This window comes from Gekko japonicus, unplaced genomic scaffold (assembly GCF_001447785.1).
Source record: "Gekko japonicus isolate JY-2015 unplaced genomic scaffold, Gekko_japonicus_V1.1 scaffold266, whole genome shotgun sequence".
In the NCBI taxonomy this organism is placed as follows: Eukaryota; Metazoa; Chordata; class Lepidosauria; order Squamata; family Gekkonidae; genus Gekko; species Gekko japonicus.
The window spans coordinates 1,165,008-1,182,452 of NW_015166428.1; the positions used below are offsets into that span (position 1 = coordinate 1,165,008).

General features: G+C 47.4%; 1 protein-coding gene across 1 annotated transcript in view; it reads right to left on the reverse strand.

The window, feature by feature from the left end:
- Positions 1–17,445, reverse strand: part of SEMA6D (semaphorin 6D) — a 94,358-nt gene that overhangs the window by 5,219 nt on the left and 71,694 nt on the right. Inside the window, exons 14-18 of the mRNA XM_015411784.1 lie at positions 15,377–15,517; positions 15,201–15,278; positions 11,168–11,229; positions 10,739–10,795; positions 900–1,070 (exon numbers count right to left, since the gene is read on the reverse strand). Coding sequence (XP_015267270.1) covers positions 900–1,070; positions 10,739–10,795; positions 11,168–11,229; positions 15,201–15,278; positions 15,377–15,517 — 509 coding nt within the window. The remainder of the gene's footprint in view (positions 1–899; positions 1,071–10,738; positions 10,796–11,167; positions 11,230–15,200; positions 15,279–15,376; positions 15,518–17,445) is intronic.

Consider the following 17,445-nt stretch of genomic DNA (forward strand, 5'->3'; position numbering starts at 1 on the left):
GTGGGCCTTTTTGGCGTTAGCTCCTGAGTGATGGAACGACCTACCAGAAGAAATAAGGAAAGCCCCCAATGCTTCTTTCCTTCCACAGACCATAAAACACAATTTTATAGGGAGACGTTTTGTAATTGTATTTTTTGTTTCTACAGATGTTTTATTGTTATTTATTTGTTGTAAGCGTTTAAATTGCGATCTGCCTTGAGTCTTTTTGGGGAAGGCAAGCAAAATAAGCATATTAGCCTATGAAAGCTTATGCCCCCATTACACTAGTACTAAGATGCCTATTCCGTTTTGCTGCTGTAGATGAATGTGCCAACTACTGCCCAGTTTCCTGCAAACTGATAGTCCATAATGGGATAGCCAGGAGAGATATCCAACTTGTTACGCATCCTGCACCGAGTCCGACCCCGTGACTCAATGGCAGAGTGCTGGCTTCACGTGTAGAAGTTTTCCAAGTTTGATCCCTGGCATCTCCAGGTTTTTTTGTAAAAAAGAAATCCCGTTTCCAGGCCTCTAGCCTGCAGGCCCCCATGCCAGTCAGAACAAAATACTGAGCTTGCTGGACTCTAGGCATGGCAGCTGCAGCTGCTGACCCACCAAAAAACCAGGGTGAAGCTGGATGGATTTGTGGCGCATGCATGGGAAGCACTGGCAATTTTGAAATTTTAAAAGGAGGGGACTTGGACAGGTGCTCGTTCACTGAGGTGTGACTCAAGGTCCTTGTCCTGCCCCACCTTTAACTTATACAAGGAAAACCTCCATAATTTCACCTTTTTGTTCCTTACCCAGGCGACACCGCAATATGCATTTAACCAATAGCAAGCATTTGAACGGAATTGTTGAAACCGCTGAAGCTATCAGGTTTCCTTTCGACCGTAATATATTCCCTGATTAGGCCTTACCCTTTGGGACACCTGATAATGGATCAGAGTAATCAGAAGTGTTTGGGTCATCTTGAGCTACAAATTTCCGAGAGCCAGTCACTTTAGGTTTCCAGGAACCAATCACTTTAGGTGAGATAACTGGGATACTTCCCACTGTGGTAAGAGAGGGTGAAGAGGAGAACGCCATGTCTGTGGTGGCAAACAGATTGGTATTAATGTGTATTACAGTTCTTTCTTCTTCTTTATTTTTTCCCCCTTTTTGTTAAAGCCTCACTGATTGGGTGGCTAAATTATATTTTGGACAAGCTGCTTAATGGGAAAGACATACTGTGAGTGGTGCTGTCTGCAAACCCATACTGTGTGTTTGCTAAAACCAATCAGATTGGGAAAAGCAGTTACAAGGAATGTCTTCAATGCAATTTACGGCTGCAGGTCAACGGCTGTTGCAGGGAACCAGTGTCGCCAGGAAGGGGGTGGGGCAGAGAGTGGATGTGGAACTCGAGGCTTGCTTGTGGCTCGCAGGTAAGGAGTACCAAAGCTCCGAGCACAGGCTCTTGAGGGCGCCCCCTCCCCCGGACTTGCAAGGCGTGCAAGTGATCCAGTGAGGCTACTGGACTTCATTTCTTACAGGCCTCCAGAGAATTGCCTATCGATAACAAGATGTAATACTTCAAGCAGTCAGAGACCAGCAATTGCAATCTCAGTTCCGTACCGTGTGCCAGACAATGTAAGGGTGCCCATTTCCAGAGCCAGTTTGGTGTAGTAGTTAAGTGCGCGGACTCTAATCTGGGAGAACCGGGTTTGATTCCCCACTCCTCCACTTGCACCTGCTGATGTGACCTTGGGTCAGTCGCAAGCTCTGGCACAGCTGTCCTTGAAAAAGAGCAGTTTCTGTCACTCAGCCCCACCTACCTCACAGGGTGTCTGTTGTGGGGAGGGAAAGGGAAAGGAGTTTGTAAGCCACTCTGAGACACCTTTGGGTAGTGAAGGGTGGGGTATAAATCCAATCTCTTCTCTTCTTCTTCTTCTTCCACTATAGCAGCCTGTGATCAGAAACTGGACGTGTGCGAGTACGAGAACAACGGAGGGTGATTCCTTCCTCTTTTCTTTCTCTCTGTAACCATCTTCTGCCCCTCTCCTTCTTGTGACCTCCTCTATCCCTATTTCCTTCTCTGCCTATCCTCCTCTCCGTCTCTGTCACAACTAGATTACTGTAAACCTGCTGCATGTGGGTCTGGTCTTGATGACAGTTTAGAAACTTCAGACTATGCAAAATGGCACAGCTTGATTATTATCAGAAGCAAGGCAGAAAGATCATATCCAATCAATCTTGCAAGTTACCTGTTTATCACTCTGTCTTCTCTTTCTCTTCCATTCTCTATCTATTGCCTTCTCTCTCCCCTTTCCCCTTTATCTCCTCCTTTATCTCTATCCTGCCCTCCGTCTCTCATGAGGAGAGTACAGAGGGGGAGACAGTGGGTAGGATGGACAGAGAAGAGAGGGAGGAGAGAGTGAAAGAGAAGAGAGGGGTGGGGACACAGAGGAGAGAGGAGTGGAGATCCAGGGGAAGGGATAGAAAGCGAGAGGGGTTGAGGGACAGAAAAAGATTGAGGAATTTCAGACAGATGATATAATCTGGAAGAGGAATGGTTCCCGAACGGTTTTTGGTCTGTCATTTCAGACAGAACCGTTTTAGAACCGGTTCCCTACCGGAATATATTTGTAATTTCACATACAAACGCTTCTGTTCCGTTTAGGAAACGGGGCTGAAGCGTTTTACCTGTCAACCACTTCCAAGTAGTCTTCAGTTTCCTCTCCCGGTTCCAATGTGCTTTTCCCACAGTTTTTTGCCCGCGCGGTCGATCTCCGGCTTTTTTTTTTTTAAAAAAAATGTTTGCTTTATGGCGTTATAGCGCTATAACACTTTAGCGGAACAGCAATATATCAACGCCATTGGAATGCCTGGAGTGTTTTGTTATAGTGCTATAGCGCTATAAAGCGAACGTTAAAAAAAAAGCCAGAGATCACCCGCACGGGCAAAAAACACTGGAGAAAAAGAGGTGCAGTCTGAAATGGCAAACCGCTTCAGATCCAGCTCTTTACCGGAAGGGGAAAGCCATGTGTGAAATGGCAGCCCTATACCTCCATGATGGATCAAAAACAGCTTCAAAATGGGTTAAAAAGGGTAATGTGAAATTCCTCATTGTGTTGGGCAGAAGTCTGAAGTACTGGATTGCTAGCAAGTGCCAGAACCTTCCAATTTCGGTCACGACTAACAACACTAGCAATCCATCTGGATGTAAAGGAAGGCAAAATGCAAAAAGATAAGACAGATCCCCAGGCAGAATTAGAACCTGACATGTGCCACTCAAGCCCCTTAAAGGGGGTGCACGATTTGGTTTGTGAAAACCAGCAGCTGAAGTATTTGCTGCATACAATAATTGATAGTGGGTTAGATGAAAGTCGCAAGTGGCAGCGTTGATTGGTCCACAAAGTTCCACACGCCGTGCCTTTTTACTGGGACCAACAAAAATTGCAAACTCTGTACCTTTCTCTCTTTTTCTTTTTTGCAAAGCCTCTGAAAGCTGCAGGAAGCGCCTCTCCCATCTCTGTGCCGCCCTCCCAGCCTCTGCACAGCTGCTCCCTTTATCTGCTGCTTCAACATGGAAGCAACTAGCATGGTGGTGAAAAGTCACAACTCGTCTCCTGTATCTCATCAGCACTGCTTCCCTGGAACGCCTCCACTGCTTCCTTGTGCTAAGTCTGGGTAATGAGCCTCTCCGTAAATGTCCCCTGTCCTTCTGTTGTGTGTTGATCTGGGTATATTTCTGTACAGTTTAATAGAAGAGTTAAAACAAAAAAAATCACGACCTGCTTTTACTTTAACTTTGCAGGCACTCACAAATTCAAACCCGCTTGAAGGTGGAAGGAAGACTCCTATTATGTGGCACCTGATCTTGGCATGAACCAAACTTGGGTTTTCAACTACGAAGGAAGGAGAGGTCTGGCCGGCTAACTCAGCCTTCCACAATTCACATGGACTCTAGATGTTCCCTGTATTATGGCTAATGGCTAGGGGTGCCAGGGGTGGAGAGGGTGGGGCTTGGAGAGGAGAGGGGCCTCAGCAGGGCACCATGCCACAGAGCCCACCCTCCGAAGCAGCCATTTGCTCCAGGGAGACCGACCTCTGTTGTCTGGAAATCAGCTGTAATATTGGAAGATCTCTAGCCCCCACTGGAGATTGGAAACTGTACATGTTTCTTTGGCAAACTGTACCAGTCTGTTAAGAACTGCATACTGCCACTAGAACATACCACTAAAAAAAATTAAAAATGCAAAAAAACCCCCAAAGCCCAAAGAAACAATTTTCTTGAAAGAATGAAAATCTTCGGAAATACTGAAATATATGCAAGATTTTTGACCAAACCTGAACTTGTTACTTCTGTTGCAGCATAAAAACCATACTTTATAATTTAATGTAAAGAGCATCCGAAATAGTAGTGTTTTGTCATATTGAAATATGCCTATGTGTTGGTTCGTGCATTTCTCTCTCTCCCTCTCTGTGGGTGAGTGCTTTTGACTCTCTGATTCAGCCAGATACACAGACAGGAACTATGTATGTGTTTGTGTGTGTGTGTGTGTGGGGGGGGGTTACCAGGAGTAGTTCTGACCACTTTCAAAGAGGTAGCCATGAGGCCACTCCTGAAGAAGAAATCCCTCAACCTGAATGACCTAAAGGCCTGTTTTGCATTGTGCACTTTATTAAACTGTTCCATTGGCGGCCATGTTGCCGACTTCCCAATCTGCTGGCCCTTTGGGCATATCTACAACATACACCAGGGAGCACTGTTTAATTTAGCTCGCCATTTTGTGTTTTACTATCAGGTTTATAGATTTTAAATTCTAGGTACTGTTTACCATTTAAACTGTTTATCTACCTGTTGTGATCCGCCTTGAGTCCACTGGCGGGGGAGAGCGGGATGGAAATCCCAAGAATAATAAATAACTACCAGCCTGTGGCCTACATTCCATTCTTGGACAAGGCGATCAAGGAGGTGGTTGGCTACACACCTTCAGGTGGTCTTGGAGGGGACAGATTATCTGGATTCATTTCAATCGAGATTCATATCTAGAATTATGATGGGAAAGTCCTTGGTTGCTCTGACCTTTGCTGGAAGCATGACAGAGCATGGCCCATCTCATGGACCTTGGGGTGGCTTTTGTTACCATCCTCTTCTGGCAGGCTTGGGGGTGCGGGCACTGTGCTTTTGGCAGTTCCACTCCTGCCTGGTTGGCAAGGTCCAGAAGATGGTGCTGGGGGACTGCTGCTCAGGTCTGTGGCATTTGTGTTGTGCAACCTGCAGGGTCTTTTCAGTCATGGATGCCACATAACATTTACAGGAAACCATGAAAGAGGATTTGGTGAGACTGCACCACTGTGCAGATGATCCGTAGCTCTAGCTGTCTCTAACGGCTGAGATGGATGGGTCAGTGTTCCTGAACAATGCCTGGAGAAGGTACTAGGCTGAATGAGGGCCAATCAAGTGAAGTGCAATCCCATCCAAGGGAAAAAACCACACAAGAAAAAGGAGACAGTATGCCCTGGAGGAGATTACACTCCCCTTGAAACAGCAGTCTTCACAGGTTAGGAGTGCTGCTGGATCTTGGCATGCAATGATCAATGGAGTTACTTCAAGTAATTGAAAAGGCACACTTATGCAGTTTCTGATTAGCCAAGAGATTGTTATAGGTCCATGGCAATATTTAAGGTCATCCTCAGGTATTCCCAATTACCTTGAGGGTTACTGTAGGTCACTGGGGGGGGGGGGTTCCTTGAGGTCATTCTCTGAAATTTCCAATTAGCTTTGGAATTACTACAGGTCATTCACTGAAAGTTCCAATTGACTTTGGAGTTGCTACAGGTCACTGTGGTTACTTGAAGTCATTCTCTAAAACATCCAATTAATCAGAGAGTTGCTATAGGTAAATGGTGTTACTACAGATCATTCTCTAAACTTTTCAATTATTCTTGGGGTTACTATAGGTCATTGGGCTAACTTGAGTTTTCCAATTAGCTTTGGGGTTACTAGAGGTCACTGGGGTTATTTGAAGTCATTCACCACAGTTCCAGTTAGTTTAGGGGTTACTAAAGGTCATTGGGGATACCTGAGGTCATTCTCTAAAACAATCAATTTGTCCAGGGGTTACAATATGTCATTAGGGTTACTTGAAATCATTCTCCAAAAATCCCAATAGGTTTTGGGGTTACTAGCAGTCACTGGGGTTACTGCAGGTCATTCTCCAAAATTTCCGCTTAGTTTTGGGGTTACTAGAGGTCATTGGGGTTACTAGAGGTCATTCTCCAAAATTTCCACTCAGCTTTGGGGTTACTGGAGGTCAATCTCCAAAGTTTCCAATCAGCTTTGGAGTTACTAGAGGTCATTGGGGTTACCAGAGGTCATTCTCCAAAATTTCCAATTAGCTTCAGGTCAATCTCCAAAGTTTCCAGTCAGCTTTGGGGTTACTAGCAGTCACTGGGGTTACTGTAGGTCATTCTCCAAAATTTCTGCTTAGCTTTGGGGTTAATGTAGGTCACTGAGGTTACTGTAGGTCATTCTCCAAAATTTCCACTTAGCTTTGGGGTTACTATAGATCACTGGGGTTACTTGAGCTTTTACAATCTCATTGGTATTTTTAGGGGTCCAGAATTCTCCAGCCTTGGAAACAACAATAGGCTCCCTGTGTGTTTGACATTTCCCCTAAAAGTGCTTTCCTGGGGATATCTTCCTGGGGGCATAACTCAGACCCCCTAAACCCAATCTGCACATAACTTGGAGGGCACTTAGAGGAGCATCGGGGAGGGGGGTGATCCCCTGCGAGTTTGCAGTCTCTAGCTTGCACAGGGTCTGTTCTACACACCACTGAGCCTGCGCCTGTCATTTCTCCAGAAAGCAAGTTCCTGGGGGCACTGTATTGAGGCACTGTAAGTCAGACCACGTACATCCAACCCTCACAAAACTTGGAGGGCAGGTAGATGAGAATCAGCCAGTGATGACCTGCGAGTTTGTGTCTCTAGCATGCTGGGGGGGGGGGCATTCTACTGCATCATGAACCTCACCAGTTTGGCAGCTGGAAGTTCACGATAGTTTGTGGTTTGCGAACTGGGAATACCACAAACCAAACCACATTATCCCGGTTCATGCCCATCCCTACGACTGTTTTTTCACAATAACCTTGTAAAGTAGATTAGGTTGCAAGGGAGAGACTGGCTCAAGGTCATCCAGCAACATTCCAGGACAGAATGGGCACTTATTCTGGAGTCTCCCAGCTCCTGGTCTGACACTTGAACCACTACACCAGACTGGCTCTTTAAGGGCAGTACTAATGTTGGATTTGGAACTGTGTTGGCTCAAGTGGTTAAGACGCTGAACTGTGGGCTGTGGAAGGTCGGTAGTTCGGCAGTTTGAGACCCGAGTGTGCCGCATGACGGAGTGAGCGCCCGTCTCTAGTTCCTCCTCCTGCCAACCTAGCAGTTTGAAAGCAAGAAATTGCAAGTAGATAAATAGGTACCACTTCAGTGGGAAGGTAACAGTGTTCCGTGCGCCGGTGTTTAGTCATGCCGGCCACATGACCACGGAAACGTCTTCGGACAACACTGGCTCTTCGGCTTGGAAACGGAGATGAGCACCGCAACCCTAGAGTAGGATTCTACAATCCTAATCCTGTTTCATTGCTTATTGACTGTTCCATTCTGTTGCTTGCATTGACTTTCCCAGTGAAAAAGGTGGACTATAGATAATGTAAATAAAGATGGGGTGGGGGTGTGTGAGAGGCTTGGAATCACGTCAAATGCAGCAGCCTAATTTACAGGTTATTCAACCTCCCCCATGAGCTACACGGGCGTGTTCCTGCCCTGCCAACTCTGGTTTCTACTAACGGGGCACTTCGGATCCAGCAGCAGGGGTCTAAGAATGGACCCAACTGCTGCCATTCTCCCAAGTTGGCTCTGTTGTCTGTTGTGTGCAGCGGTTGCTGGTTCTTAGCTTGGCTGAGCATCCTTGTTCGCCAAGGTCAATCAACAAGCTTGGGCTTTGGCAGTTATGTGGGTCAACAGTGGGAGGGCTTCTAATGTCCTGGCCCCACTGGTGGACCTCCTGATGGCACTGGTATTTCTGGCCACTGTGTGACACAGTGTTGGACTGGATGGGCCTTTGGCCTGATTCAACATTGGCGTCTCTTATGTTCTTACGTTCTTAAGTCCGGACAGGTTCTACCTACTGAGGTTGCTACAGAACCTAGAAAGTCACTCACAGATCCCTGTCAACCGAAAGAGCAAAAGGCCAATGTTTAGAAGCAAGCCTGATTCTCACCCCCCCCATTTGTTCGTTCCTGGGTGAACAGGGCAAAAATTCCACTGCAACTTTCTCTCTCCACACACACACAAGATCTTATGCAAGCAAATCCTACCAAATGTTTGTAAATCAAACATTGTTCTTGTTCACTTATGGGAGTGCAAATAGCATCAGACTCCAAATCAAAGAATCGTGTTGCTGAGCTCCCGGAAGTATTAAAACCCTCTGAAAATTGTCACAAGCGGACAGAATTAATGAAATGTCAGAAGGCAAATTTCACACAGAAGCTCTCATAGAAGTTCAGTATGGGATTCTGCCTTTAGGGTTCAAAAAGAGCACCAGTCAAGTCATTGAGCAGGGATTCGGAGTGGACGCCCTGCAGAATGGCGGGAGAGGAGAGTCAGTGTTCCTGTTCCACACAAGGCATCGGAGTTTCTGCTGAGCAGTCAACCTGCTCGAGCTCGTCCATCGTATTTGCAATGCCTTTTACAGGATAAGCATCTATTGGTGAGAGTGTGCAAGCTGCTGAGTGATACAGAGCTCTTCTTCAGGTAGAATTAGCACTAGGTTAACCAGGGGGTTGCCTATATATGTATGCAAGCGCCACCAAGTTGCAAGCAACTTGTGGTGACCTCAGCAAGGGGCTTTCAAGGCAAGGGAGAAGCAGAGGTGGTTGGCCATTGCCAACCTCTGCAGAGCCTCACTTGGTGGCCTCCCATCCAAGTACTGAACCAGCTTAGCTTCTCCCAGCAAGGGGCATTCAAGGCAAGTGAGAAGCAGAGGTGGTTGGCCATTGCCAACCTCTGCAGAGCCTCACTTGGTGGCCTCCCATCCAAGTACTGAACCAGCTTAGCTTCTCCCAGCAAGGGGCATTCAAGGCAAGTGAGAAGCAGAGGTGGTTGGCCATGGCCTTCCTCTGAAGAGCCTTCCTTGGTGGTCTCCCATCCAAGTACCGACCCCGCTTAGTTTCTGAGACTGGACTATACCATTCAGTTCCACATCCCAAAGGGTTGCCTAGTTGGGTGAAAACAAATGTGTCTAATTAAAGTGTAACTACACGATTTAAGAAAGATGTGAGAAGGTGGCGCCCCATCTTCTTTTAATTTGTAACTGAATGTTCTGTATGAAGCTGTTTAAAAAAAAAAATTAAAAATGGCCTTTACGATTACTGTGTGCTGCCTTTGCATCTATCCCTGTTAAGGGAGTTAAAAGGCCATGCACAAGTTGACACAATAAAGGAAATAACACAAGGGAGCTCCGTCCTTCTTCATGGCCTGCTTGGAAGGACTGGATGGCCTAGAAGGACCTCAGTTTGATCTAACAGGGCTGCTCTTATGTGAACTCAGAGTTTATTTACGGAAGAAAGACATTCAGCTGTGTACCATCTTACAACGACTTCGGGCACTGTCGTTAATGCCAACCTATCTAGTAGAATCTCAAGGAGTCTCAAATTGCAATAACGTTGTCCCCCTTCCCCAATTTGTGGTCACTGGTTACTGGAATAGAGGTCAGCGACGCATCGCGGTACCCAAACCAGACGCTTCTTAGAAAGCTGTGGTATAATTTCTCCTTTCGAATATGGGCCAAGAGATCAGACATGGAATCATGAACGTGAGGGAAAAGTTCACATGGGGTAATTGAAAAACCATCGCTCCTGTGAAAAAGGTCTATTGTGAGTTCATTGGTAATACCGAGAATGGTTGTATTTCATCTGTGCTTGAATCGAGGAGGAGAGTTCTGTGATCCCAAGCGGGGGGTAAAAATGCCCCTAATATAGACTGTTACCAACAGTTATAAAAGGCAATATCCTACCCTGGTTGAGCCTATGATTTTCCAGAGGCACCACAGCTACAGCTTTTGGAAGCCAAGTGCTTTCAGAGATGATGCTAAATGCCACTGAGTAGCACAAATGGATTTCCAAACCTTGAGGAAAATCAATACATTTTTTTTTTCAAAAGCTTACCAAATACACATTTTTGGTGGTGTGGAGAAAGGAAACAAAAATGTGTATTTGCTTCACAAAGAACTGGAAGACACAGGAGAAGGAAGGAAGGAAGGAAGGAGGCGGAGGGGATCAGGCAACCGTCTACTGAAATATGGTGGATAGACAGGCAACATTCATGGGCACATGGTGGGAGAGGTGGGGGGAAGAGGAACGCCATAAAGCTTAGTGGATGTTCGTGCAGCGAAAAATGTCATGTGATCAAGTTCTTCCGTTAATAGAAGACGTGTCTTAATTAACCAATGAGCCATTAGCATGCAGCTATGCGGGGGGGGGGGGTGAAGTGCCGCGTGAGAAAGTTCTAGCCGGATCCTGATCATCAGTCGGAATATGAGTAAAAGCAGAAAAGCAAAAAATATGAACAATTACCAACTGCACCAAAGGAAGGATTAAAACCACAAAAGAAAAGAAAAGAGGAGGAGGAGGCTGAAAATGCTGAACTAAAGGAAAGAAAAGATTCATTAATCGGAGGGAAGGAAAAAAACGATCTTAAAAAAACTAACCAGATGTTGGATCGCCAAATATTTTGTAATCTGGTGTAGTTGTAGAAGGCAAAATTTCTAAAAGAATTAAAGGAACAAGTAATCAGTGAAAAAGTAACCGAAAGGAAAACCAAAAAAGATTTTCAAAGCCTGAGCAACTGAAAATCGAAAAATAAAGAACAATTGGTCACCCAAGAGGAAACGGAAAAAAACAACACTGGTTCAGTATTTTTGCTTGTAGACCCCAAACAATCGTGAAGGCTGGGCGGGGAATGGTCAACGGCCTCCACCACCCAAGATCAAGCAGCTCAGTTTTGTGCCAAATTTGTTTTACGGGAGAGGAGGGAGGGGGCGTGCTCAGTGCCATTAATGTGACATCCACACGGGAATGTGGCCCCGCAAACCAACTCATGCCACGGTCTCGGGTTGGCGATTGGGACCATAGCTTACCATGGCAGTCTCCAAGTTGGGCCGTGTTGCCATATTCCACATCTTGTTCATACCCTCCAGCGCTGTGGTTGTATGAAACAAACAAAGATAACCTGCAATTAACAGCATTAGTTGGAAAACAGATGGGTAATCATCATTGGTCCAAACAACGGCAAAACCATCCCCCCCCCCCCTTCACCTAACACATTTTGTTCAGTGGCTGGAAAGAAGAAAATGTACTTTGCACTCAAGAACATTTGACATAAAAAAAGTAGTTAGGGTTTTAATTTTAACAACCTTGACTTGGGTCATTAATTCAGCTACTGAGCAGTTGCTCTTATTGATAATGACCCGTGCAACTGCAAAGAGGTTAAATTTAATGGTCGCTATCCCTGACTGGGCACAGAGATCTTCTTTGGAGGCTCTGTTTTTGTGTGTGTTGTTGTCATCTGAGAGGTAAGTGGATGGGGACTTAGTGGCACAGAGACCACGGAACTAGTTTCCGAGGGGAGTGCCTTTTGCTCCATCTCTGCTGGCCTGTGGCATCCACTGAAGAGACATTTTGGGGAAGGGGTGTCCGTGGATGGCTTTAACACTGTTGCCGCTGGGTTTGTTTCAGCTGGTTTTCTACAAGCGTTTTTTGTGTGTGTTTTTGTTCTGCAAGATAGTTGATGACTATGTTTTGTGGATCCATACATGTTTCAGTTAAATAATCTAAGGCTTTCGTAACTGTAATTCACAGGGAAGTTCTCCTGGCCGAGCCCCTGCCCTGAAACAGACAAGAGCTTTACGGCGCACAGCTTTGCTCTCGTGGGGCTCCCATTTGTTCCAGTTTGGTGTAGTGGTTAAGTGCACGGACTCTAATCTGGGAGAACCGGGTTTGATTCCCCACTCCTCCACTTGCACCTGCTGATGTGACCTTGGGTCAGCCACAAGCTCTGGCACAGCTGTCCTTGAAAAAGAGCAGTTTGTGTCAGAGTTCTCTCAGCCCCACCCACCTCACAGGGTGTCTGTTGTGGGGAGGGGAAGGGAAAGGAGTTTGTAAGCCGCTCTGAGACTCCAAGTGAAGGGCGGGGTATAAATCCAATCTCTTCTTCTTCTTCTTCTTCTTCTTCTATTCCTCGGGGGGAACGGCACACTCGGTTGCCCCCAAAACGATTGGGCAATGGAACTGGCTAATGCAACACCACGGATAGTTTTGCTTCCTGCCATTTAGAGTGGGAAAGAGAGTGCAAACCAACGCTGTAATCTATCCGTGGGACACATAAACACTGCCTTGGCACTCTCAGGAATCACAAAGAGGTTCCGGGCGCCTCATCCGGAGAATCTCGGCTTCCATTAAAAAAAAGAAGTCAAGGTTCTAACCCCTTAGCTGGGCTGACAGACTTGAAGATCGGCAGAGCTAGGAGACGGGCAGCCGGCCTAATGCTTTTGTCCCCTTCCCAAGGCGAGCAGACAATCTATTCATATAAATTATGCAAAACAAGTCTAGCTGTGCTAATTTGCTTTGTTTGCATATAGTGTATAGGCCAAAAAGAAAGCAGGTTTCTTTTAAAGTGCAGAATATACAGACATCATGCTGATTTTAAACTCCCCAGCATCAGTGAAGGATGAAAAGCTGGTCTGCAAAGCAGCACCCTCTTGCCTTACATTACATTACTTTTACTCTTGCCATAGATAACATTCTGAAGCTCCTAAAGATGCTGACCATAATGCAGACGCGGCACTCTGCAACTATCGGGGATTTAAGAGGCAGAAATCCCCACTCCGCCTTGGGGCTCACCAGGTGCCCTTGGGCCGGTCCCTCTTCCTCAGCCCAACCTACTTCACAGGGTGGCAGCTCTGAGGATCAAACAGAGGGCGGGAAAACGATGAAAAGAAAAAAGCGATCGATTTTCTACTCTTTTCCAAGAGCCAGCTCCCTAGTTGGTGGGAATTTCCATCGGAAGCCCAGGCACGTCCCTTCAAGAAGGGAACAGCAAAGCCCTGCACATCTGGGGTTTTGGTTAAGACCTATCTGGATGCAATCCAGAGGATGAGGGGTGTGCGTAAATAAATTCGACATCAATGGGCACAGATTCAGGTGGGTTGGTTTGAAGCAGTAGAACAAAATTTGAGTCCATAAGAACATAAGAACATAAGAGACGCCAATGGTACTTTTCTCCCTTTCTCACAATATAAGAACTCGTGGGCACTCCATGAAATTGCTGAGCGGTCGGGTTAGAACGGATAAAAGGAAGTATTTCTTCACCCAAAGAGCTATTAACACTTGGAATTCACTGCCACAGGAAGTGGTGGCGGCTACAAGCATGGACGGCTTCAAAAGGGAATTAGATAAGCATATGGAGCAGAGGTCCATCAGTGGCTATTAGCCACAAGGTATAGATAGGGGCTCTGGGGCAAGTGATGCTCTGTCTTCTTGGTGCTTGGGGGGGGGGGTTCAACAGTGGGAGGGCTTCTAATGTCCTGGGCCCACTGGTGGACCTCCTGATGGCACTGGTATTTCTGGCTACTGTGTGACACAGAGTGTTGGACTGGATGGGCCTTTGGCCTGATCCAACATTGGCATCTCTTATGTTCTTATGTTCTAAAGTGTTATTCAAGGCGTGAGCTTCAGTGTGCACGAGGAAGTGTGCGTGCACATGAAAGTTCACACCTTGAATAAAACTTTGTTGGTCTTAAAGGTGCCCCTGGACTCACACTTTGTATCAGTGGGCACAGTTAGTGAACCCAGCTCAACTTTACGTTGTGCCCACTGGCTTCGATCCACAAGCAAACCACTGTCAGTCTGGTTATGGGCATACTCCGCACAAAACAAGCATCTATTTGCAAGTCTCAGCTAGATCTGAGTCCAGTGAGCACTTTAGAGTACAGAGGAGGGCAACCAAGATGATTAGGAGGTTGGAGCACCTTCCCTATGAGGAACGGCTGGAGAGTCTGGGACTTGTCAGTTTAGAAAAGAGATGACTAAGGGGGGAGGGGGGGACAGGATAGAGGTTTATAAAATTCTGCATGGGGTGGAGAGAGCTGACAAGAGAACTTTTTCTCCCTCTCCCAAAATACTAGGACTCGAGGGCATCCAATGAAACTGATGGGCAGTAAATTCAGGACAGACAAAAGGAAATGTCACTTTACACAGAGAGTGGGTAAAATGTGGAATTCACTGGCAGAGGATGTCGTGATGGCCACAGGAATACACAGCTTTCAAAGGGTATTAGATAGATTCATGGAGGATAAGTCTATCAATGGCTACTAGCCGTGGTGACTGAGGGGAAACCTCCACATTCAGAGGCACTAAGCCTCTGAATCCCAGAGCCAGAGGGCAACATCAGAGGAAGGCCTCGGACTGGCTGGTCACTGTGTGAGACAGGATGCTGGACTCGAGGGACCATTGGTCTAATCCAGCAGGGCTCTTCTGATGTTCTTAGGGATCAACAAAGTTTTGGGGGTATAGGCTTTCGAGAATGAAAGGCACCTTTGTCAGTTTTGTCCGTCCAGTGCAACTTATCCCAACCTTCTTCCGAGGGGCTCAGGGTGGCTGACATAATTCTCCCCTCCTTTGAGACAGGGTCAGGCTGACAGAGAGTGACCGGCCCCAGCTTCACGGGCGGGTGGCGACCTGAACTCAGGCTGCCCAGGCCCAAGAGTCTTCAGCACGCTCAGCCTGGCTTCCAAGCAAGTTGCGTTTTACGATGTGTAAGACAGCCAAGTCGGTACAGGACTCAGCTAATCACACATTTTTCATGGCATGACTGCTCACGAGCAAGTCTTCCAAGTGCCACAGGATATTTTGTGGTTTTCAGTTACGACTGACAGAACCGGGCCTCCCTGTGAGTTTCTACCAGTGACTGCTGATTGCAGGAAATGCCTCATGCAAGCATCCCCTCTGGGTGAGCTTGACCCATCCAGGCCCAGTGGTAGCCCTGCCAGATGTGGGCAACAGGGGTGAGACCGCTGTGTTTCAGAACCAGCAGCCGCACGTCTGCACTTGTGTATAAAACATTTCACGCAGCAGCCCTGGGAACCACTTGAGATTCTGAACTCTGCTACTTACAACATGCTCGACTTCACCCTTCCGCAGGTCCCGTGACTCAGCCAGCCACAGTAGGGGTCTCGAGAGGCGATGCAAGACCTGTAGGGTGAGACCAAATAGGGGGGTGGGAATGAAACCATTTGCCAGCCCCAGGACTCCATCTTGCAGGGACTCAGTTGCAAGGAAGGTGGGCTTACTTTTTACACGACCCGTGACGCTCACAACGGCTGAGGGGGATTCGCGCAACACAGCTGGAGAAGGCGACGAACAAAGCATGGTGGTCTCTGTCCAGCTGTAGGGAAATGACCCTCTGGTCATCCTCGCTGTCTCCATGGCACCTGTTCGGCAGGAGGAATTTGGAAGCAGTTATTTCCCCCCTTAGCCTTTGTTGTGCAGCGGTTGTCAGCCCTGCTTTTTACAACACATCTTTCAAAAGATGTCAAGTGTAGGGAGAAAAAACCCAAAACCTATTTCCCCAGACATTTAGGAAAGCCTATATTTATTTATTTAGGTACTTATACCTTGCTCTTCTCCCCGACAGAAGACCAAAGCAGCTCACAACACGGTTAAACAGGTCAGAATTATCTATCAGAAATTTGGGGACTGCCACTCTAGTGTCAGGTTCCACAGCCAACAACTGAGTACACGCTTGTCAGAAAGGTTATACTTTATTGCAGAGCTATGGATGCAGTAACATGGTCACTGTTAAGAATGGCAACGTTTCTGCAAGCACAATGGGATATAGGGTATTCGTATGCATCCATAGGCCAATTGGCCTGACTCCCGCGTGCGGGAGAAGGGGCCCCAGGCCGTTAGAGCCGAAAGCGATCCCACGGTTACATGATGCCCAGACACTACACAGCCAATCTACAAGGTCAGTGATAGTGAAGTACTACAGAAGCAAAGAAGGAATGCAGCCGTGGCTGGTACACAGGTCAAGCAAATGAACCCCAGCCCATAAACATCATGGCAGCATAGCTGACATCTAGCTGCTGAGGGAGTACACGGCTGTTCCCGGCTTGACCCACGTCACACCGACTGTGCCATCCTGAAGGACTGGAGCCATTAAACAAGGACAAGGGTGACCAGGAGGACCTCTGTTTGAATCCCCCGCACAGCCACAAAACAACTGTATTTATTCATTTAGATATTTATACCTCACTTCACCCCACCATGGGCAAGCAGCTTACAACACTATCCCCTCCTCCATTATACACTGCAGGCCGGTCCTGATCTCTCAACCTTGCCTACCTCACAGGGTTGCTGTGAAGGTAAAGGGGGTGGGTGAGAGAAGACTAGTGGGTTGTCCAAGCTTGAGCTCCCAGGAAGGACAGTTTGAGGACCCTGTCAGCCTCAGGGAGTTGAATCCATCGAAGAAGTAGGTCCTATACCTGAGACGCAGGGGGGCTGGATATGGGAATTCGGCTCCCAACTCCGGGTGCGGCACTTCTGTCACCAGCACCAGGAGTGAGGAGCCTAGGAGTGGTACTGGATGCCTCGTTGTCGACGGAGGCCCAGGTCCCTGCACTTGCCAAATCAGCCTTCTTCCATCTTCAGCAGATTCGGCAGCTTGTCCCCTACCTTTCTTCCCATGACATGTCTACAGTGATCCACGCGATGCTCACTTCCAGGTTAGCCTATTGTGACTCACTTTACATGGGGCTACCCTTGTACCTGATCCAGAAGTTGCAGCTAGTGAAAAATGTGGCAGCGTGCCTGCTGACTGTGACGTCTCCGCGGGCGCACATTCGGCCGGTGCTACACCAATTGCACTGGCTGCCGACAGAATTCCAGATCTGTTTCAAGGTGTTGGTTTTAACCTTCAACGCCCTATGCAGCCAGGGACCAACACATCTATGGGACCGCCTCTCCCCATATGTGCCCTGAAGAGCTCTATGCTCTGCAGACCACCATCTGCTGGAAATCCCCAGCCCAAAAGACGTCCCCCTCGCCTTGACCAGGGCCAGGGCATTTTCAGCCTTGGCCCCAGCCTGGTAGAATGAGCCCCCAATGGAGATCAGGGCTCTGTGGGATCTCTTACATTTCTGCAGGGCCTTTGGTTGAGGCGGCGGATGTCTAACTAACCTGGCCCCTCTTGCTTAAGCAGCCCTCTGTGTCCAACGGCGATGGTCCTACCACTCTGAGAACCTGGACCTTTCATACCTCTATTTACTCAGACACCACAAGTTTTTGAAATTGCCATCTTGTGACTGAGTCAGATTTTGGAAGTAGTCGTCTCTAGGGTTTTGAATTGTTTTACTTTTTG